Genomic DNA, 24,074 nt, shown 5'->3' with positions numbered 1-24,074 from the left:
TGTTAGAGTATGAGGCTGCAGAACCAGTTAGATAAGCTTTCCTGTTGACCTCTCCCTTTAGCAATAGCAGCAGGCTGATGGTTTAGATAGATATAGTGTGATGGAATAAGCCTTGAGTCTTAAGAAGTTTCTCTATGGAAAACCACCAGCTCGGAGTTTTAAGAATTTGGTGTACCTTCTGGATATTCTGCTTTAACACTGTTCTTGTTATGCAAAATTGTTCCATTAGTAAACCTAATTTTTGGAAACTCACATACTTGAACAAGAAGATGTTTATCATCCAAAGAGTTAATTTACCCTCCAGTGTGGTTACGTGGCTTGTATATTGTTCAACTGAAACTGGAATGACTGCATTGTATAACATGAGTTCTATATATTGTGAGGGCTTGCAGCTCCAAATCAGAACTCAGTGCAGCTTGCTGTTATGTGTGTTCTCCGTCTGCAGACGAAATAAAGCTTTGCTCTTTGCCATTTGCCAGAGTCTCAGCCTGATCTGTTATCATACAGATTTTTCCTCCACAGAACATGTCAGAACTCTGCTTAGACGATTGAGAGTGCATGGCATAAAGTTGAAGCCAGCCAAATGTGAAATGTTTCGGCATGAGGTTTGCTATCTTGGGTGGGTCATTTCATCAGAGGGCAGCAAAATCAACCCTCTTGATACCATTGCTGTCAGGGCACTGAAAGACAAGCTACCAGCCACTGTGGAAGAACTAAGAGCCATTATGGGCCTGAGGTATTATCGTCCGTATATTTGAGACTTTTCTCAAACTGCTGCCCCTCTTGAGACCCTCTTGTGATCTTATGAGACCTCCTGCAGATTCAAAACAAAGTGACAAACATGTTGCAAGACAGAGACAGAATAAAAGAAAAACTTCCCATTGTGTGGACAGAAAAACACCAGCACTTGCTTGAGGAACTGTTGGACCACCTGGTGGAACCACCAATCCTTGCCTTTCTTGATTTTAGTATACTCTTTGTACTTCACACAGATGCTTCCAGTCTGAGCCGGGGGCAGTTTTGTGTCAGGAACAGGAAGGAAAAATGCATGGAATAGTATATGTCTCGCAAACACTCACCAAGTCTGAAAAAACTACAATTTCCACTCTGGAAAATGTAAATTCCTTGCCTTAAAATGAGCTGTCTGTGAAAAAATTTAAGACTATTTGATTGGTTCGTCATGCACTGTATACAGACAACAATCCGCTCACTCATATCTAGTCTACAGTGAAACTGAATGCGACCGGGTGTCGATGGGTAGCTGAATTAGCAGATTTTCATATTACCAACCGATACTGACCAGGGAAAGAAAACATCGATGCAGACTGTCAAGGCTATGATGAAACATTGTACTGAGGAAATGTCATCCCGTTCAGTTCAAGCAGTTGTGTAGTCAGTTGAGGACCCAAGTTCCCATGGAGTGTGGTCCATGGCACTCTGTGCAAAGAAATCAGCCGTTCACACCAATCGCCTCTTTCATTGGAAGAGATTTGTCAAGCCTAGAAGGAAGATAAAAATATTGCCCCAGTGATTGAGTGTTGTCAGTTAAATAAGAAACCTGACAGCAAACAGCTAAAATTATTCAGTACAGAAAGTAAAAGACTACTACATGAATGGGAAAAACTAATTTTGGATGATGACAACATCCTGTGTCAAAAGATGGCCAAATGGACTCAACTTGTTTTGCCTGAAAAGTACGAAGCGATTGTTATGAAGGAACTACATGATGACACAAGATATCAAGGAGTTGATCGAACCACTTCATTGGTGAGAGAATGTTTCTTTTGACTTTACTATGTCTTTCAAAGTTGCACATGTATAAAATAAAAGAAACCGAGCCGAGAGTCTAGGGCACCTCTAAATAATATTGTTATAACCCAGCCTTTTGAGTTGGTTTCTCTTGATTTCCTGCATGTTGACAAGTCAGCTGGCAGATATGAGTACATATTGGGTGTAATTACCCTAATCATTTCTCAAGATTTGCCTGGGCTTACACCACAACATCCAAGTGACCAAAGACTGTGGCCGATAAACTTTTTAATGATTATGCATTAAGATTTAGATTCCCCCTATGTATTCATCACACTCAAGGTGGAGAATTCAAAAACCAGCTCATGTCAACTAAAAAAAACCCTGGAGATTTAGGTTCGTGGGCCACACCGTACCATCCTGAAGACAACAGCCAAGTTGAACTTTTCAACCATATACTCATACAAATGCTGAAGACCCTTACAGAGAAAGAGAAGTCCCACTGGAAAGAGTCACTGAACAGATAGGTTTCTGCATACAGCTCCACAAAATGTAAAGTCACTGGCTTTTCTCCCTTCTTTCTTCTGTTTGGAAGGATTCCAAGACTGCTGATTGATGTACTTTTCCACTTGACACCAGAAACAGGTACACCTGATCACAGAGAGTACATATGAAAATGGTGAGAAAGGATGCAACAGGCTCATGACATAACAAAGAACAATGCAAGAAAATCAGCTGAAAGAGGCAAAAGGAACCATGATCGCAAAGCAAAGAGCTCAGAGCTGGAACCTGGAGACCATGTCCTGGTTAGAAACTTGACTCCAAGAGGCGGGACTGGTAAACTCCGCAGTCATCAGGAGGACATCATCCACAAGGCTGTGCGCCAAGTAAAAAAGGATGCTCCAGAGTATAAGGTGGTACCTGAACAAGGAAATGGAAAAGATAGTTGGATACTACACCACAACCTCTTACTCCCTTGAGACCACCTACCTCTGGTACTTCCCCTAAAAGATCGTGGAGGAAAGGTTCAAGACAGACAAGTGACAGTGAACATGACAGTCAGCAAAAGGACAACACTGATGAGGACTCAGAGGATGAATGTTTTTTATATATTCATATATTAAACATTTTTCACTAATACAATGAAATGAAATACATGGTATGTTTCATTATATGGTTCAGTGCCCAAGTACAGAACTTGGGGCACTGATTCACAGTTAAAATTGGAAGAGATAAAAAAAAACAAAGATGTTACACATAGTTATGCTTCCTTACTCTTTATGTCAGCCATTTAGACCAGCATTTGTTGTAATAATGTCCTTTTATATGTGAAAGATATATCACTTTTCCACAGAGTGAATCTCCTCCCTGACTTCCCACCAATGAGGGAGTTTTTTTAGCCAAGACCTTGTAATAGCTTTTCGATATAATTTGCAGTATTCAAGATTTTTCCCTTATTCAGGGAGGACAGATATTAAGGCCTCTCTCCAAGATGGTGGGATCTTGGCTCTGCTCAGGTCCTGTTCAGAGACTCCAGCAGGACAGGGGAAAGCTCCTTCCTGAACATCTTATACCATTCATTTGGAAACCCATCACTACCTGGGCACTTATTACTTTTCAAATGTCTAATAACTGTATCCAATTCTTTCTGGGTAATGGGAGCAGATAAAGTTTCGTTTTGGATTAGTCCAAGTGCAGGTAGGTCCAAAGCTGCCAAATGATTGTCAATAGCAGTTATGTTAACTGGTCCTGGGGCAGAGTATAGTGTTTTAAAGTAATTTTCAAAGGTCTTATGTATTTTATCCATGTCATAGGTTACGTTACCAGTTGAGGATTCTCTAATTGTGATAATTGAATTCTTCAATTGGTGTTTACAAAGTTGTCTAGCTAAGATTTGTGTAGCTTTTGCGCCTGATTCATAAAATGTTTGGAGAATTGTAATTTTTCCTCAAGTTCCTCGAGTATCATATAATTTATATTGTTTTTAGTTTTTGTTATTTGTTCTGATTATTATCCATTGTTTACTGCTTTAATTCTAATTCCTTCAATATTTTTTCCAATTCATCGTATTTTAGCCTTTTTAAGTTTTTTAAGATAAGCAGTTCTAGAAATGAGTCTCCCTCTCATTACTGCCTCGACCGTGTCCCAGACCAAGGTGGGATTTACCTGCCCATTATTATTGTCTTTTACACATTCTGTTATTTCTTTTCTAATCTCCTTTGCTGTGGTTTCATTTTTAAAGATATCTATATTTAAGCACCATAATGTTGTTTTAGGCCTATTAGACAAACCGATGGACAAATAAATAATGTGGTCTGAAATATCAGATGTTCTGATTAAGCATTCCTTCACTATAGATCTATGAATGGTGTTCATCAGAAACAAGTAGATCCTGGACTGGACTTTGTGTGTAGAAGAGTAATGAGTAAATTCTCTTTCTTTAATATGGAAACCCATTCAGACATCAAACAAGCCCAGTTCCCTGATCAGGATATTTAGATCTTTTGATCTACCAGTTTTTTGTTTCTTATAGCTTGTTCTATCTAGAGCATAATTGGGATTGTGTTCCAATCTCCAGCATGAACAAGAACTCCTTCACGAAATGAGATAAAGGTGTCAAAGAACGTTTTTAAGAAAGTCCTGTTGCTCAATGGTGGTACATATATATTAACAGTCATAAGCACAACATTATCAATTCTCTCCTTTATAATAACAAATCTGACCTCTTTGTCGCCGTTCTCAGATATCAATTCAAAATTCAGTGAATTAGAAATTAGGGTGACTACTCCCCTCTTTCTACTATTTCCACAAGAGCTATAATTGTTTACACATACATGTCTTTTGTAAAATAATAATTTGTATCCCATCTCTTTTCAATTTGACTAAGACCCTTTTTCTTTTCACTGGACTTCTCAATCCGTTTACATTCAAGGAAGCAATTTTTAAATTAAATGACAGTAATATAAAAAAATACCTTGACTGATTTGGCCCCTGAATCCAGCACACACACTAACAAAGCAAAACAATATCAAACTGACTTCCAAGATGAGAAGAAACTCTTTCTCACTCGAGTCTCCGTTGGCAAGTTGAGGGTTAAACCATTCAAACTGAAAAGGACAGTAGAAGTGCCTTTAGGAAAAAAACACGTCCATCCTATTAGTCCAACTTAAAAAAAAAAAAACCCAGTATCCTCCCCACAAAATAGTAAGTCAGAGCCCAGTCAAAATAATGTCGCGTTATGTCAAGTTGTTGTGCCTATTTTCACTCAGACATGCTCTGCTGGAAATTCTACAGCTTGCTCTTTGCTCTCAGGGGTGCTGCTCTCAGAGGCACCCCTGTTATGCGCCGGCTGCCAACCCAGTAGCTCCCAAAGACACGACTTCACTCTGGAAACACCGTTGGTTGTCGCCGGTTCCTCCACCTGGATTCCATGTCTCCAGCTTGTTGCAGGCTTCCCAAGCGCTGGAATATGTACCGGTTCCTGAATCCCAGTGGATCCTTATGTTGGTAAACAGTGTTTGAAAGCGTATGCATTTTACCTTGAGCACTTTCTTGGTAGCGATATATTCTCTGCTCTTCATCACTATCTCAGGTGCATTATTGTGGTTGAAGTGTATGTTTGAAGAGCCCACCTGGATCTTGCCTTTTTTCCACACTTCTCTTACGATCTTTTCTTTTGTGGAAAATTCCAGAAAGTTGACAATAATAGCCCCCGGTGGGGGTTTACCTGCCAGAGTGCAATGTGCTCGCTGTATTTTCAAGTCAAGGTTCTCCGGTAGTTGTAGCTGGCTTCTCAAAAGCGTCTCAATATACTGTGTGGGGAGTTCCCTTCCTGACCTTCTGGCACCCAAAGAAAAGTATGTTGTTTCTTCTGGAACGGGACTCTAAATCAAGCACTTTAAGCTGTGTTTTCCTCTGTTTGATGCAGAAGCACAATGCCTCAGTTGCCTCCTTTGCCCAGTTCTCCACTTGATGAACGCGGGCCTCCGCCTCGTCAACCCGTTCTGCCAGGTCCTGTACCTCAGTGGCAACACTGTCCAGCTTACCGTTGATCTCATGTCCCAAATGGTCAATGTTTTGTTGTAGCTCTGTATTATCCCCCTTCAAGACAGTCTTCAGATCATCAATAGCCTTAAGTATTCCTTCCAAGTCCATGTTTGTTCCAGTGTTCTCAGCTCCCGAACTAGCCACTTTGTCACTATCTTGATTTCGCCGCATGTTAGCTTTAGCTACCAGGGTGCTTTTATCCTAAGCTTTGGGCATCTTTATCGATTTTTCATGGCTCGACCTGTTTCTCCTCCCGTTCTTAGGTTATTTTGTCGAAACAGTGAGCAGATTAACAAGTTTGAACGAGAGTGTTTGATAGTAAGGTGGGAGAGAGGTTCTGATGCATCTGTCTACTCCATTTGCATCCTGAAATCCCTAGAGCAGGGGTTTCAAACTCCAGTCCTCGAGGGCTGCAGTCCTGCAACTTTTAGATGTGCCTCTGCTGCACCACACCTGAATAGAATAATTAAGGCTCTGGAGAACTGGTCTACACAAGGTGGAGGTAATTAAGCCATTTCGTTCCAGTGTTTTGTACCTGTGGCACATCTAAAAACTGCAGGACTGCGGCCCTCAAGGACTGGAGTTTGAGACCCCTGCCCTAGAGGATGAATGGTTTTACTACCCATTGCTTGAGCCTCACCAACATACAGTTACCCCTCCTGAGAAGCACACTGATGTGTTGGCAGGCCCTGAACCCACAGCAGCAAGGAGAGGAACAAGAGACAGTGTTACACCTGGAGGAAGATCAAGTGATGCTTGACCTGCTAGTTGAAGATGGAGCACCTGAACAACTGGAAAATTGTGGAGATGGCCCTCCGCTGCCAACCATGTCGCCTCCTTCATGCGAGAACCACAATGGAGATGAGCAAGTACAAGATGGACCAGAAGAGAATGGCGACCACCACAGTGATACACTTATGATGAACTTGGTTATACAGCTTGTTACAGTTTGGGACTTTCAGCAAGGTCCACATATTGGCTTGACCCAGTGCACTATTATGAACCCCTTCAAGCAAGGTCTGTGTGGCCAGAATAGGTCTAGATGTCCACATGCCATCTTGTGTTTGTGTATGGATGACTCATCTTTTATGAACATGGGAGCAGATGAGACTTGGCATTTGCACTTAAAGACTTTGATTAGGCTTAGTGCCTATGTATGGATTACATAGATTTGGGTTTTATGGACTATGTTTGTCATTTTACTTCCTATTATTGAATGTTGAGGATGACATTTCTATTGAAGGGGAGTGGTTATAAAACTATTTCAGAGGTATTTCTACCCTTTGCTCATTGCACTTCTCCTCTCCCCAAGTCTGTAGATGCCAGGTGTAAAAGTGAAACAAAGACAACAGTCACTGTTCAACTTCACAATCAACTAATATTTTATTCAATCAACCAAGCGCATAAAATCACACCAACACCTCAACATGATCATCAGATACCAAAATCACACAAAATAAACAAACATAAAAAAACCTTAATCATCTTTAGAAAAACACAAAGATGTGTCTTCAGAGAGCACTGTGTGGACACACATCTCACCCCAGTGATTTGACTAACTGTTGCAGCTCACGTATATTTGTACCTGGCTATGTCCAGGTGATTCTTTTTTGTCTGGGATGCCCAGAGGTTCACTGGACTCTTACTGCGTCCAAGTAGCACGTGATGATGGGCTACTGCTGCATGCAGGCAGCACATGACGATTTGCTGCCAAAAGACAATGTAAGTGTTATTTTGCACAAAATATTCTACCCAAGGACGTGGAACTGAGTTTATCAGCTGTCTGGTGCATTCCACTAAGTTATCCTCCCTATCTTCCTAAACTGCCTCAGACTGGTTCCTGAGACCACACTGAGCTCTCCTCACCCCTTCTGTGACCCTGCACGTTAATCATAATGATACATTTTATTTGTCAGCGCCTTTCAAAACACCCAAGGACAATTTACAACATTAAGAACAAAAACTAAGCAGGACAAATAACAATAATAAATAAATAAATAAATAAATAAGTAAACAATTAAAAATGGCTACAAAATACAAAGCCACAAAATAAAAAAAGTGAGAAGGCTAACTTGAAGGGATGAGTTGTGATTTGAAGGTCAGAAGAGAGTCAATATTAAGGATGTTACAGAGTTAAAACATCAGATGTGATTAGAAAGAATTAATACACATACCATAATGAAAGCATTATGGTATATGTCAGTTGGAACAAGCATAGGCAATTTATGATTAATACATGTATCATGCTTGAACTTTACTGATTTTTGTACACCAAAATGAATCTTAAGGTAAGTTTTATTTCTACAAACATTGCTGCCTTTACCCACAGCCATCCTTGACGTTAACATCTGTGTCAAAGTGTCACACGACTGACAGCACAATAGCAACAGGTGGGGAAATGGTAACATCACCACCTGTTGCTGTTCCTGTTTTGAATGACAACATTTAGCAGGAAGCAAATAGAAACAAACTGATGTCTTCTTGCCTGGGTGTTGATGCTGTGTGTGTTTTTAGGTATGCGCATCCTGGTGACCCTCCTCCTGGATACACTTCCAATGCTGGGCAATGTGTTGGCCCTCTGCTTCTTTGTCTTTTTCATCTTTGGCATCGTTGGCGTTCAGCTGTGGGCGGGGCTACTGAGGAACCGCTGTTTCATGGCAGAGGATGTCAGAATGTGAGTTTGTAGAAAAGCCAAGCAGAAGTCGCAACAAAAAGAATGTGCCAGCCTTATTGTCTTGAATGAATCGATACATTGTGCTAGAAAACTCTTCCACTCTATTTCAATGTTGATATCACAGACAATCTGATCTTGTTTGTGCTCTAATCAAGCATGTTTGAGAGGCATCTATATAAATAGAGAAATCTGTAGATTTCTCTATTTCTCGGATGTTAACAGCACCAGGAAGGGCAAAGGAAAGGATTCAGGAGCCTTAATACGTTTTGTTTCTGTTTAGTAAGAGGTTGAATCTCAGTGTCTGTCTGTGGTGTGAATCACATTATCACTGTCATGCTCAATCACTGTTGGATTCCTTGACACCGCTACGCTGTCCTGTTATTAGTCATAGGTTCACAGACATGGTCACATGACATCCAGTAACATCATTTTCACCTCTTGCACTCTGATTTCCTCATCTGACTCACATAAAATCGCTCATTGAGAGATATCTCTGCAGCTGCTAAAGCTGCACCTCAAGAATGAATTTGTGTCACAAACTGGCTCAAAAAAACTCAAAAATAATGGAGCCATAGTGAGGATTTCACATATTTTGACACTAAATAAAGACAAAACAGCAATTTAATTTTGGGAATCAGCAGGCTTATTGGGATTCTCCACTCAGGTGGTCCTGGTGCAAAAAGGCAATTTAGGCTAAAGTCTATTTTAGAAGCTCATTCACATGTGTCACAGAGCAGAGCAGGGAGAAAGTTTATCAACATAAATCCCATTATTTTCTTCATTATTCCTCCAGAAAGATTCCTTAACATTGGCAGCCCCTAGCCTAACATGTAAAGGGCTGCATGTTGTGACTTGTTGAAATGTAAATTTAAACGTGCTTCATGAATGGGACCCACTTTTGTTGATTCAGTACAGCCTGTAATGGCAAAACCAGCTTAGTTCCCCCTGTGGGTCTGCTTAGTGTCCTCGCTGAGCCCATTTGCATAACGCCATACAAGTGGGCTCAGAGTGACACGACTGACAAAACAATAGCAGTCATGCTATCAGGCTCATTAAAACTCATTACAATTAATCAGAGTATGTATTTAAATATGTTGCATATTTAAATAAAAATGTGTGGAGTATTTTATTTGATATAGGGTAAACAATAAAAAGATTATTTTACATTCATTTTTTACAATACAAGAATGACCTCAAACAGTCTTTACTTGAGCATCATCCAACCAAGTCACCCAGGATGAATCACTACTATTTTGCTGTCGTCATATAAAACATATCAAAGCATAATTTTTCTTGTTACAGTATGCTGTTTTGAACAAATTAAATACATGAAAAATGGTAAATACAAACACAACAGTCACAAGGAATGATCCCTTATTTAACTTGTTACATCTGTCCTGCTTCACAAAGGATTTACTTTGAACAGGGGGGTTGCAGGTGTCTTACTGAAGTAATTATATAACTTAATGTGAAAAAGGTCTGCAGACTTTTCTGGTTTAAATAAACTCCTACTAATTAATCTTCTTCAAGAAAACAAAAACTCATGCTTATGTGGGTCAGTTATCTTTGTAAAGTCAGAGCTTTTAGATGTTTTAGTAGTTTGCAACAAAATTATTTTCATCCCTCTGTCTACTTTCAGGGCCCAAGTGTAAATGTATATTATAGAGGTCTGAAATGATAAAAGTCATTATAGTGGTTTATTAGAGTAATTTAGTCCAGACTTTCTTGGTCTATATAGGGCAATTTTAATGCTTTTAAAAAAAATCTAAATAGTTCCTTTGAACCAAACAAAACCATATACAACACATTTTTTATTTTAAATGAACAGCATAAAGATTTCCAATGAGCTGAAACGTTGTTGCTGTAAGGCAAATAGAAAGTTTAGCATTAATAATGGTGGCAGTAAGTTGCCATGGAGTTGCCAAAATGCTGCCATATCAACGCTAAGTTAATTGAGAAGAAATCAACCTTATATAATCCAGTGTTAAGTTTTATAAGGTGGCTCTGCCATGATACAGGATCAAAACTCAAAAACTACAATTTAATTTAGGAATAATAACAGGTCAGACTAAAACAGCAACCACAGTTCACCCTCCTGCCACAGACTGTCACGACCCTGATCAACAGCACCGTCATGTTTCTGGGTCATTTTCAGATCCACATGCAGAATCATTTGCAGAATGGACTGAATATAATAATATTTACAACATAATAATAAAGTGAAAAATTACCTAAGCCCAGTTTATCGTAGGTTACATTCAAAACCATAATAAATGGGACATTGACCTACATATTTGATTTTGATGATAGCACTCATCAAAATATAAAGTTTGTACCTGGAAAAAATTGTATTTTTCCAGAGACAAAAATTTCTATATCTGAAAAAAAATTGATCTGGAATATACTAAACATTATTAGGAAAACCTCCAGGCACACTAGTTTTTCTTCACATTTTACAAATAAGAATAACAACCTTGACAACGTAGAATAAATGGCTCCTAATTTTAATAAATATTTTTTAAGTGTGGTGTCTAAATTGTTCCATGTGATGAACTGGCAACCTGTCCAAGGTGACCCCACCTCTTGCCCATTGGCAGTAGCACCCCACCAGACCCCACTGGGATAAAGGTGTAAGAAAATGGATAGATCAGACTAAATTGGTCAAAGAAATTGCAGAACCCACAGTAACTGAAACACTAAATGATGCATTAGTAAGTAGGAATCCAGACGGCAGATGGTTCTCACAAAGGTGGAAGGAAAAGAAAATATATAGTAAGTAACGCAATAAGAATTTACTCAAAGTTGATTAAAAGAGAAGCCGCTCTCCCATATTTTCACTCCAAGTAGGATATAATTTACTTTAAATAGAATTGCATTTTATTCTAAGTAGAGATAACTCTTAGTCTGACTAGAAGGGAATTTTACACTAAATAGTATAAAATTTTATTCAAAATAATGTCAAATTGTGCTCTGAAAAGTATAAAATTTTCTCCTAAGTTAATTGAATGTTATTCCATGAAGTGCTACACTAAAAGCAGTTAACACTAAATTAAATTGAACTTTGTTTCACTCACTATGCAATTATATTACAGCTATTATACACTGCTAAGTATGTAAGAGTATAATACATAAATCAGAAATCAGTATTTTAACAGTCCTTTTTATTCTTCACAGGAAACAGTATGGAACAGTAGAAAAACTTGCACCTCTATGACTGCATGACCCCTGTGAATGATGAGCTTTGGAACAGAAAAGCTCTTTCTCATAACATGAGGTCCGTCTCTAGTACACAAAACTTGAAAAGTATTGAAATGTTAATTCAGACACACTGCAGCGCAAATGTAACAAATAGTAACCTCTCATCTTTTACAACAACATTTTAGGTCTGATGGAAAACTGGCATTTCACAATCAGCTTCTTTACAAACAACTAAACCTATTTAGTTGTTTGTACTTCCATGATGTTTGGCCAATTTAACATTTAATATCTTGGTAACTGAATAGTCAATGCTATCTCACGGCCCCATTTAAAGGCATCATTTTACCTGGTCCAATGGTCAGTCTGTTGGGGTCAAATGTATGCCAACTGAAAGCAATATGACTTTCATGCTTTAATGCCAGGGTTTTTGTAACATAAAGTGACAGTGGCAGGAGGTGCACAAGAATCAAAATGGAGGACATGTCACTGTCCCATCGTGGAAGAAAAAGTAAAATAAACATAAGCTACCAAAAGTTCTTATTTGCAATTGCATCAACACTTCCAGAATAAGTTTACCAAAAGATGATGTCACTTAATGTATAATGAACCAATTTATATAAAATTCTGTTACACTAAACACTTTCTTTATAATCAAGTCCAACTTACCATTTTCCACTTCTGTTGAGCCTTTGGCATTGTGAAGAAGGTACTCAAGGTCATCAGACTGTGTGAGACCACGGCTTTATTGGCCACTTCTCCAGGAACTCTGCAGAGATGGCTTCCCCAAACACCAATGGAATCTTTTGCTCAACCTGCAGAATAGATGAAGTCAAGTTTGTAAAAATAAGTTTGTTCAACTTTTTTTACATCCAGCTCAACTTACACATTGTTAACAGTGGGGTAAGTTGACAAAAGATTGGGAAGAATGCACCACGACAGGAGGATTCACAAGAATAAGAATTAAAAAAGTAAACAATATAAAATATGGACAATTCATTTAAAAAATATTGCAAAAGAAGGGCCAGTAATACATTTCACTACATTCTTCAGGAAATAATGTTAGAAAAAGCAGAAAGAAAACTCAAGTGAAATCTTTCAGTATTTTCTCCACAGAGATGTTCCTTGTCTTTTCACATATAGCAACTTTACTGATTTTGCAATGCTTGGTCCTCATGTGTTCATAAACCAACTTTTAGTGTTTTGCTGAAAACTAGTCTTCCTTACTTTCGTGGCCTGTTTGTCTCTTATATGACAGTAGGCTGACAAGAAAGGGGGAAGAACAGGGGGCAAGACATGCGGCAAGTGCCAGTCAGGTCCGGGAATCAAACCCGCGACAGCCGCGTTGAGGACTCAAAGCCTCCAAATGTGGGTTGCGCTATCCACTACGCCACCACAGCACACCCTTAGATATTAGTTTTAATCTCTTATTTGTTTAATTAGTTATTTTTATCCATTACAATTACCTGTTTTACTTTTGTTTCCTGCCCTTAGAGATCTAAAGATATAAATAATTTTATTGTTATTACATTGTATTGGTCTAATCACATACAATTCCAACGAAATACAGTTTTGTGGCTGTATTGTGAAAAAAAGTATGAAAGTCAAAGTTGTGTGAATAGTTTTGCAGGGTTCTGTTAACCCCACCAATGAAAGATCTTGAGCTGCATGTAATTGCATTGTGCTCTCTGCCACTTTTGTATTATTTACAGACTTTTGCTGTCAAAGTCAGTTTAAAGAAATCGTCAGAAAATGGATGTAAAACCAGCTGCCAAAGTTCAAAGAAGAACTTATTCTTAAAGCCTGGAAAAGGTTGCAATAGATGGAAGCAATTTTGAAAGATAAAAAAAAAATAGAAGTAGAGTTTGTTGTTTAAAAGTTTTATACGTTAATGTTATGATATCCATTTTTTTTCAGGAGATACAACATCACATTCCTGAATGGCTATTATCAGCCTGAAGGCACAGATGACCATCCGTTCATCTGCTCAATGGAGAGGGAAAACGGAATGCTTCGCTGCTCTGACGTGCCTCGTCGTCGTGTGGGTCGGACCTACTGCTCACTGGGGGCTGAGGAAGTCCACTCAGAGACAGGGCTGACAGTGGACGGACCAGTGTCATGTGTGAACTGGTACCAATACTACAACCAGTGTCGGGCAGGAGAAATAAACCCCCACAAAGGAGCTATTAACTTTGATAATATAGGATATGCATGGATTGCAATATTTCAGGTGAAATCTTTGCAGAATCTATTTGCACAAATTGAATTTCATTTCTTATTAAAGCTGCACTAAGTAACTTTTATAGACAATTTTTTTTGCATATTTGTTGAAACTGTCTCTATAACAGTATGTTGTAAGACAGACAGTCTGAGAAAAACAATGTAGCTTCTCTGCCATCTCCCAGTGTTCCCAGTGCTATCTAGGAACACTGGCAGTATAAGGTACACCTGTACACTAATCATGATGTCAGATCAGCATCTTGGTGTGGCACACCTGTGAGGTGGGATGGATTATCTCAGCAAAGCAGAAGTGCTCACTATCAAACATTTAGACAGATTTGTGGACAATATTTGAAAGAAATGGTAATATTGTTTATCTGGAATGAATTTTAGATCTTTGAGTCCATCTCATGGAAAATGGGAGAAAAAACAAAAGTGTTGCTTTTATATTTTTGTTGAGTGTACAAATAACTCATTTGAGTCAGGAGGAGGTTCTTAGTGCTGTCAATCACTCTGTGTTGCGCTGCTTACTCCCCCTCTCTCTCCCCCCTTTCAACTCTGCTAGCTGTACCTAGAAAAGATTGTGTGAATGCTCAGGCTAGTTACCATGGCCACCGATGATGTCAAACAGTTTTTCTGTAGGTTGTCCTTCCACCATTAGCACATTGAGCAGCAGGTTGATGGACAGCACTAAGACCCTTAACCTTGCTCTGATTGGTTGTTTTGTTTGGTACAGGTTGGAGTGGGGCATTTATTCACACAGCAATGTTATCTCAGGAAGATAGTGGAGGAAGGCTTTTCATACATAATTTGTCTCTTACTGTCAGGACATGATGACAGTTTTCACAGATATGTAAAAAAAACATATTCTTTATATAAGTCACATACTGCTGCTTTAACTTAAACTGGTTACTTTTGACTTCAGGTAATTACCCTGGAGGGTTGGGTGGACATCATGTACTACGTAATGGATGCACACTCCTTCTATAACTTCATCTACTTCATTTTTCTCATCATCGTAAGTACTAAGAAAACCACAAACACATTGACTATGCCAAACTTGTCCAAAATGGTTGTTTTCTGTTTGCCACACAGTAAGAATACCAGTTAAAATCCTAGGTGTATTGTTAAATAAAAAGTGTTTGTGTTGTTTTAACACCACACTGTCAGTGTAGCTTCTGACATATTTGGATTTTAAATTCAAGTGTTAATTGGTTTAATTGTTGCTTAAGCCATGCCTTTGTGTAAAGGCTGCAGAGTTTATTCTACTTTGTGTGTATTTAAAACACCAACATTGCAAACTGCACTCTAAAATGTGTTTTTGGCAGTAGTTGATCTAATGGACTTTTTTACATTAATCTGAATTAATTCATTTGGGTTTTTGATGACAACTTGCTTTTTTGTGTTCAGTTAACTTAAAATTTACAAATGTAAACAAACTTAAATTAACTTAAAGGATCTTTTTACTTTGCCTTGAAACAATTGAGTTCAATACCAGTTTTGTATCCAATGCCTGACCAACTCAATTCATTAAGTTTATCCATCTCATTGTTTCTAATAAATAATTCATATCTTTTTGAATTAATTCTACAGAAAGTCAACTCAAATCTTTAAGTTATTCCAAACTAATATAAGCTAAAATACCCAAACTGACATTATTGCTTAAATGCAGCTTGAATTTAAATTATTTTAAATATATGTTTTAACATGATATTTTAGTTTTTCGAAGATTCTGTACTCTGAAAAATGAGTATAGTAGAACCAACTTAATTTAATTGCTTCAATTGGTAAGTGAATGAATTAAATTTATTCAACATAATTTATAAATTTGGTTTAACTTGACAAATTTAAGTCAGTTTCACTCAAATCATTTAGTTTACGTACTTCAAATAAAGAAGTTAACAAATAAAGGATTACTCTTTAAAATGTTTTGTGTTTTTTGTGGGTTTTTTTTGGCTCAGGCAGTCTTTCTTTGACAGTAGTTAGACAGGAAAGTGGGTAACGAAAGAGAGGAAAGACATGCAGCAAAGGTCATCATGCTGGGAATCCAACCTGTGTTGGCAGCATTCAGAACAAGTGAGAAGTGACGGCTCGAATAAAATAATAACAACAACGTCATGAACCAGTTTCAAGTCGCCCCGCCAGAAAAGTTTACGTTCAGAGCTGAAGACTGGACGAAATGGATAAAGCGTTTCGAGAGGTTTCGTATCGCGTCTGGTTTGGAGACACAAGCGGATGAAAACCAAGTAAATACGCTGATATACACCATGGGGGACGAGGCAGAAGATATACTGGATTTTCTGCATCTAACTCCCCAAGAAGCCAGTGAGTATGAGACTGTTAAGGGACAGCTGGATGCTCACTTCGTAGCCCGTCGTAATGTTATATTTGAGCGGGCGAAATTCAATCAGCGCCAACAGGAGACGGGTGAGTCCATTGACGGCTTTCACACCGCGTTACACTGTTTGGCTGAATACTGTGGATACGGGATTGTGCATGATGAGATGGTGCGGGACAGATTTGTCGTGGGTCTGAGAGATAAAAGACTATCAGAACAGCTACAAATGGACGCTGAACTGACGCTAGAGAAGGCGTTAAATAGAGCCCGTCAGAGCAAGCTAGTAAAAAGGCAACAGGAAATGCTTCATGCTAACTTCCAAGTCAGACATTGCTGGCGTGCAGTTGGACCACGTTCACACGAGCGGGAACGTGCGCTCCAGACAACCTCCAGACACAAATATCCATCCAGCCATCCATCCATCTTCCGCTTATCCGGGGTCGGGTCGTGGGGGTAGCAACTTCAGAAGGGAGGCCCAGACTTCCCTCTCCCCAGCCACTTCCACCAGCTCCTCCGGAGGAATCCCAAGGCGTTCCCAGGGAGGTGTCCAGGGGACGCCTTGGGATCCCGAGCCATCTGGTCAGGATGGCTCGGGCATCCTGACCAGATGACTGAGCTTCTCATCCTATCTCTAAGGGAGAGCCCAGCCACCCTACGGAGAAAACCCATTTTGACCGGTTGTATCTGCGATCTCGTTCTTTCGGTCATGACCCAAAGCTCATAACCATAGATGAGGGTGGGAACGTAGATCGACCGGTAAATCGAGAGCTTCGCTTTTTGGCTCGGCTCTCTCTTCACCACGACGGACCGGTACAGCCCCCGCTTGACGGCAGACGCTGCGCCAATCCGCCTGTCGATCTCCCGCTCCCTTCTTCCCTCATTTGTGAACAAGATCCCGAGATACTTGAACTCCTCCACTTGGGGCAGGACACCCCCCCTGACCCGGAGAAGGCACTCTACCCTTTTCCAGCTCAAGACCATGGCCTCGGATATGGAGGCACTGATCGCCATCCCAGCCGCTTCACACTCGGCTGCGAACCGCTCCAGCGAGAGCTGCAGATCACGACCTGATGAAGCCAAAAGGACCACATCATCCACAAAAAGCAGAGATGCAATCCTAAGGCCACCAAAACGGATCCCCTCAACACCCTGGCTGCACCTAGAAATTCTGTCCATAAAAGTAATGAACAGAATCGGTGACAAAGGGCAGCCCAGGCAGAGTCCAACTCTCACCGGAAACGAGCCCGACTTACTGCTGGCAATGCGGACCAGACTCTGACTCCGGTCATACAGGGACCTGACAGCCTGTATCAAAGAACCCGGTACCCCATACTCCCGGAGAACCCCCCACAGGGCTCCCAGAGGGACACGGTCGAACGCCTTCTCCAAGTCCGCAAAACACATGTAGATTGTGTTTTGTGGTTGGGCGAACTCCCATGCACCCTCCAGGACCCTGCTGAGGGTGTAAAGCACAAATATGTTGTCACAAAAGCAATGCAGGATAAAAAGGCACAGTGCAGAAGATGCAGAGACAGGAAAGGACACAGTATGCAGCAATACCCTGCTAGAGAAGCAGCCTGCAACTATTGGGGGAAAATGGGAAATTTTGCTAGGGTCTGTAGAAATAAAAAAATATGTCAAGTGAATGCTGGGTTTACAACAGAAGGCACAGATACAGATAATGATGTTGCCTTTCTGGGATCGCTTTCTGCAGAAGTTAAAGACAATCCATGGATGATGGACATACTGGTGGACAAACATAAGACTGTATTTAAAGTAGACACAGGAGGTGATGTCACTGCTGTCCCAGAAACACTGTATTCTCAGTACCAATTTGGGAAATTAGATAAACCAAAGAAAATCCTGCAGGGACCAGGAGGCACTGGATTAAAAGTGAAAGGCATGTTTACAGCAACAACAGTGTTAGTACTGAGGAGGATATTTATGTTGTGAAGGATCTTTGTACGTCATTGCTTAGTGGGCGTGCTGCAATAGCATTAAAATTGGTTGCCCAGATAAATCAAATAGGTTTGGACTCGATTGATGCTGTGAAGCAGGAGTTTCCTAAACTTTTCACAGGACTAGGACTGATGGAGGGCGAGTATAACATTGTTCTGTCACCAGATGCGCAGCCTTTCTCCCTCTCCACGCCGAGGCAAATATCCCTCCCCCTACTGCCTTAGGTTAAAGAGGAGCTCAACCGTATGCAGCAGGAAGGAGTCGTCACCAAAGTGGAGGAACCAACGAACTGGGGACTATGGTGGTTGTTCCCAAGAGCTCGGGCAAAGTGAGGATATATATTGATCTCACAGAACTGAATAAATATGTCATGAGAGAAAAACATCCACTCCCATCAGTAGAGCACACGCTCAGACAGCTAGCAGGAGCAAAAGTGTTCTCCAAATTGGACGCCAATGCTGGATTCTGGCAGATTCCACTGTCAAGGAGGTCTTCCCTCCTCACCACCTTCATTACACCTTTTGGGCGCTATTGCTACAATCGGCTCTGCTTTGGGATTTCATCGGCACCAGAGCACTTCCAGAAACTCATGACACGGATTCTAGAGGGCCTGGATGGAGTCCTTTGTCAGATGGATGATGTCCTCATCTGGGGGTCAACGCAGCAGGAGCACGATGAAAGACAGAGGAAAGCACTGTTTCGACTCCAAGAGGCAAATGTAACGCTAAATGACAAATGTGAGTTTTCTAAACGCAGCATAAAGTTCTTGGGACAAGTCATTGGGACAAGTCATTGGGACAAGACCTGGATAAAGTCTTTATCCAGGTCTGGATAAAGTGAGTGCTATAAGAGCCATGGAGGAGCCAAGAAATATAAACGAGGTGAGACGCTTCCTGGGTATGGTGAACCATCTTGGGAAGTTCCTACCCCACCTAGAAGAGAAAACCCGACCTTAGAGAGATCTTCTGAAATCAAACATTTGGTCATGGGGTCTACCACAGCAACAAGCTTTTGACGCTATTAAAACAGATCTGACAACACCACCAGGACTAGCATTGTATGACCCGAATGCAGAAACGTGTGTCAGCAGATGCATCATCGTGTGGACTCGGTGCAGTTCTTCTCCAGAAACATGCTGATACAGGATGGAGGCCAGAGGCATATGCATCATGGTCTCTCAGCAACACAGAGCAGAGGTACACTCAGATTGAGAAAGAGGCTCTCGCTTCAACATGGGCCTGTGAGAGGATCGCAGAGTTTCTTTTTTTTCCCTCCAGGGGTTCTTTTTGTGGGCTCTAGTGTCCCTTATTCAAAAGGGACTGACACTTCCTGTCAGTCTACTTATTCGAAAGTAGACTGGCAGGAAGGGGGGAAGGAGAGGGGAGAAGACATGCGGCAAACGTCGGCCGGGTCCGGGAATCGCGACCGCCGCGTCGAGGACTGAAGGCCTCCAAATGTGGGTCGCGCTATCCCCTACGCCACCACAGCACGCCCGGTTCGCAGAGTTTCTGACTGGGAAGAGGTTCCACATTGAAACCGATCATAAGCCGTTCGTCCCGCTGCTGGGGTCGAAGAGTCCAAACAAGCTTCTTCCTCGCATATAGCGACTGCGAATGCAACTAATGAGATTTTCTTACAGTATTTCCCATGTGGCTAGCAAAAATATTGCTACAGCTGATGTTTTGTCCAGAGCTCCAATCCCCTACGAGTCAGGAGGACTGCGAGAAGAGGAGGTCAACTTGTATGTTGACTCAGTCGTTGCATGTTTACCTGCCACGGAATCATGACTGAGGGAAATCCAAAGACATCAGGACAGTGACAGGATACTCAAACAGCTGAAAAAGTTCTGTGTGGAAGGATGGCCAGATAAATACTCTATTGAGAAAGATTTCCAGCCTTATCTGCCATTTTTAGGTGAACTTACTGTTCAAAATGGCCTACATCTTTATGGTAGCAGAATAGTGATTCCAGCTTCTCTCAGAAAGTACATTCTATCGAAGCTACATGAGGGTCACTTGGGGATAACTAAATGTAGAGAAAGGGCCAAAAACTCAGGTCTGAGCAGCGAGCTCATTAAGCTGTTGGAGACCTGTGACACTTGTTGCTGTGAGAGAACTAAACACAAAGAACCACTACTGCCCACTGAATTCCCACAAAGACCATGGGTCATGGTGGGAGCTGATCTTTTCCAGTTTAAAGACAAACAATATTTGGTGATTGTGGATTATTTCTCCAGATGTTTTGAAGTTGCAAACTTACTTCCACAACATCTGAGGGAGTGATTGAACACTGTAAGTCCATCTTTGCACGCCATGGCATACCAGTGTGTCTCCGTTCTGATAATGGGACACAGTTTGCTTCGGATTCCTTCAGAGATTTGCAAAGAATGGGGTTTCAGTCATGAAAAGATCCAGCCCAAATTTTCCTCAGTGCAACGGGAGGCTGAGAGCTTTCAGGACTATCAAGTCTCTCCTTAAGAAGGCAGGGGATCCATATCTTGCTCTTATGGCCTACCGTTCTGCTCCATTAGCGAATGGTTTCAGTCCGACTGAGCTTCTCATGGGCAGGAGGATAAGGACAACTGTTCCTGTTACTCAGTCGCAGCTAACGCCAAAGAATATTGATATGGGAAAGTTGAGGACTGCAGAAAACAACTATAGACAGAAACAAAGACAAAACTACAACTGAGGCCCAGGGCCGCAACATGTCACTCCTACATGTGACATGTTCAGAAGGTGTGGGTGACAGATCTGCAAACCAGAGGAACAGTAGTGTCTGGAGCAGGATCACCTCGATCGTACATCATTGAGACACACAGAGGCATACTGAGACCGAATAACTACCACCTTACACAAACTCCTGGAACAACTGAAACATTTGCTGTTCCACCTGAAACTTCGCTGTTCCACAAGAGACATTACCTGAAGAAAATCCTCACAATTCTCCACACACACCTGATCCAGAGGAAGACCAGCAGGAGGTTAGCCATCAGACTCCACCACCTGAGGGTCGAGTTTCACTGAGAAGTAGGAGACACAAAGCCTATCTGGATGATTATATTTGTTCATAGGAACTGAGTGAGTTTTCTGCATGGGGCAGAATAATCCCCACACTCAGATAGAGGACTTGGGTAGTCCACCCCTTCCTCTTAGTAGATAAAATACAATGTTATAGAGATTACTTTAATGTTCTGAGATTTATATATATCTTAGTTCCAAGGCTGAATTGTGACTGGAAAGAGTTCTAAGTTGTGCACTGTTAGTGTAAAATAAATCAATAAACAGTAATGACAAGTTCAAGTTCTAGCACATTCTACTGTGGAAAAGTACTAGTAAGATTCTGAGTTAATCTTTGGTATTCCACAAAGGATGCATCTTTCTGGTGAAATTTAAGTTCACATCTCTACATGTTCTTATATAAACCCTCATAACATATCCCATTCAGAAAGGGGGATGTAGTATCCGGCTATCAGAGGATAGGAGCCTTTGTGCTGTATTGTGTTCGGGGGTGGAGCAGAATAAAAGAGTACCTGCTAAGATGGAGATGTGTCCCGCGTGCTTCTATGTAGCCTCAAGACTTTATTAAATATACATATCAGAGAACAGAACAATCACCAGCTCCTACAGCCAGCTTTGTCCTGGGTCATTCTCTGAATTCGGTGCATTTTGTGTCTCACAGGTTTGTCTCAAAGATTTTCATATAAATCTTTCACATTAGATTCCTTTGTTATGGGAAATCTCAGATCTTCAATAAATAACTATGGGCTGTATTTTGGTGCAAAGACACAAAGTGAAGTTGCGCAAGTAACCAAGAAAGAGAAGCGGAACGGAGTAGCGGCAAAAGCATTGAGATCACAAAATTAATGCAAAGTTTGGATATTGGAACATCGGTGGCATCCACTTAGTAATTTGTTTTTAGCTTAATGGTTGCATTTTCATGCCATTACTGTTATGTTGCTTGAAACTTTTTCCATCAGTTTAAGAAATGTACAGTATATATTGTCATCCTGAGCTGTAAAAAATATTTGTTATGAATATCTGAGGGTTTGACAATGAAAAACTTTAAATTTTTGAAATCTGATGTTATGTTTTTTCTGTGACTCAAGGTCCAAAATACAACCACAGCATGTCCAAAAAAAAAAAAAAAGAAATAAGTGCAATTATTTGCATGTTGAGAGTCTACAGAGGCTGATAATTCCCTCACTCAGCTCCCAGATCACTGTTGAAACTTTGAGTTTTATGTTAAATCCACGTGCACTAAATGACAAACTAATTTTCTCACTGCAGCTTTGATTAATTTTGTTCTGCTATAGACTCTAAGTCTCTGTCCAATCAGAGCCAGGTAATGTGTAGTTGGTGATTTAATCAGTTTTCAGTTAATACAATCCAAGTCTATAGAACAGTCACAAAATTTCATCAAAATCACTCTCTCCCTCTAAAATATTTCAGAAAATCTCAAAAGGGTATTGAATCGTAACATTTGCTTTGTATTGTGATATATATTGTATCCTGAGCAGAATATTGTGTATCGTATCATATTGTATTGTATCCTGAGCAGAATATTGTGTATCGTATCATATTGTATTGTATCGTGAGGTTATTGTATCACTACAGCCCTAGTGGGTGTTAAATTAAAACAGGTTTTCTTCCTGTGCAGGTGGGCTCCTTCTTTATGATCAACCTGTGCCTGGTTGTCATCGCCACCCAGTTTTCTGAAACAAAACAGAGAGAACATGCCTTAATGAAATCAGAGCAGCGTGCCCGGCAGCTCCACCTATCAGCTTCCACACTGGCCAGCGACAGTCAGCCTGGGAGTTGCTACGAGGAGATCATCCGCTACCTGGCCCACCTGGGTCGGAAGGCATGGCGCCGGCTGTCACGCTGGATCGCTTGGACTCGCCTGCGTCTCCGCTGCTCTTGCGTCTGCCAGAAAGAGGCCGGGTCGGCTCGAGGGAGTGGAGTTGGGGAGATGAATGGACTTGCCAACCGGCACTCAGGCCATGCCCCCAATGACTTATCACACCTTCATCAAGTTTATCATCTCCATCACCAGCAGCATCACCATCATCAGCTGCAGCAGCCTCAGCCGCAGCTGGCTGTCAGCAACAGAGGGACCGGCTTTAATTATCCCTTCATATCGTCCATTCTCAGTCACTTGGATGGAAAGGACCGGGACCAGAAGAGGGTGGTTACTATGGATACCATCAACAGACTGCCACAGCTGGTGCTCGAGCATGGTGAGTGGATTGTGTGTTTTTATGTTTGAGAGCTCTCGCATGATACTGAGGGACTTACAGAAATGCAGGTGGAGGATTTCAAAAGAAAGAATGTTTATACCAATAATTTGTTTACGTGACATTTAGTCATCTATTTTTGTTTGAAATAAATATGATAGCAAAATTCAATATTCTTATTTTATAGGTGCTTATTACTGGTTTTTTGCTCAGACTGGTTGCTGTTTGAATTTAGGTTGCACAATAACTCTGATGATTAGCAAGTTTTTTCATATTTGTTCAAATTATCATTGTCATGTATCAAACTTCCACATCGCATAACAAACAGTCATGACAGGATGACAGTCTTAATAAAGATGAAAAAACATTTTTGTTAAAGTTACAAACTGACATTTTAATCTTTTTGTGTAACATTTTTTTTTTTCCTTGCAAAACAGATAGATCATCCCCTGGTAATCAAGTAGGCATGGGCCAGTATGAGATTATTATTTTATGATAATGTAAACAACAGTGTCACAATTTTGGATTATTTGCACAAAATTTTTAATCAAAAATGTATATTTTGATCTAATTGCTTTAATTTAAAAGATAAAGACAAAATTATCCGTATTGCTGCAATTAAATTAAAACATATTGACCATTACAATAGTCAGTATTGC

General features: G+C 40.6%; 1 protein-coding gene across 4 annotated transcripts in view; it reads left to right on the top strand.

The window, feature by feature from the left end:
- The window catches only part of LOC122829855 (voltage-dependent T-type calcium channel subunit alpha-1G-like), a 174,154-nt gene that overhangs the window by 62,067 nt on the left and 88,013 nt on the right, over positions 1–24,074 (top strand). For 3 of the 4 annotated variants that reach the window (XM_044114740.1, XM_044114742.1, XM_044114741.1), the window contains 4 exons: positions 8,311–8,470; positions 13,583–13,895; positions 14,811–14,903; positions 22,839–23,418. In XM_044114740.1, the coding sequence (XP_043970675.1) occupies positions 8,311–8,470; positions 13,583–13,895; positions 14,811–14,903; positions 22,839–23,418 (1,146 nt within the window). Of the gene's footprint in view, positions 1–8,310; positions 8,471–11,656; positions 11,745–13,582; positions 13,896–14,810; positions 14,904–22,838; positions 23,419–24,074 lie in introns of those variants that run through there. The other variant, XM_044114743.1, reaches the window with a different exon arrangement.

Source organism: Gambusia affinis, linkage group LG04 (genome assembly GCF_019740435.1).
Source record: "Gambusia affinis linkage group LG04, SWU_Gaff_1.0, whole genome shotgun sequence".
NCBI lineage: Eukaryota > Metazoa > Chordata > Actinopteri > Cyprinodontiformes > Poeciliidae > Gambusia > Gambusia affinis.
Note: the sequence above shows the minus strand (reverse complement) of the source record. Positions and strands in the feature narration are given on the sequence as shown.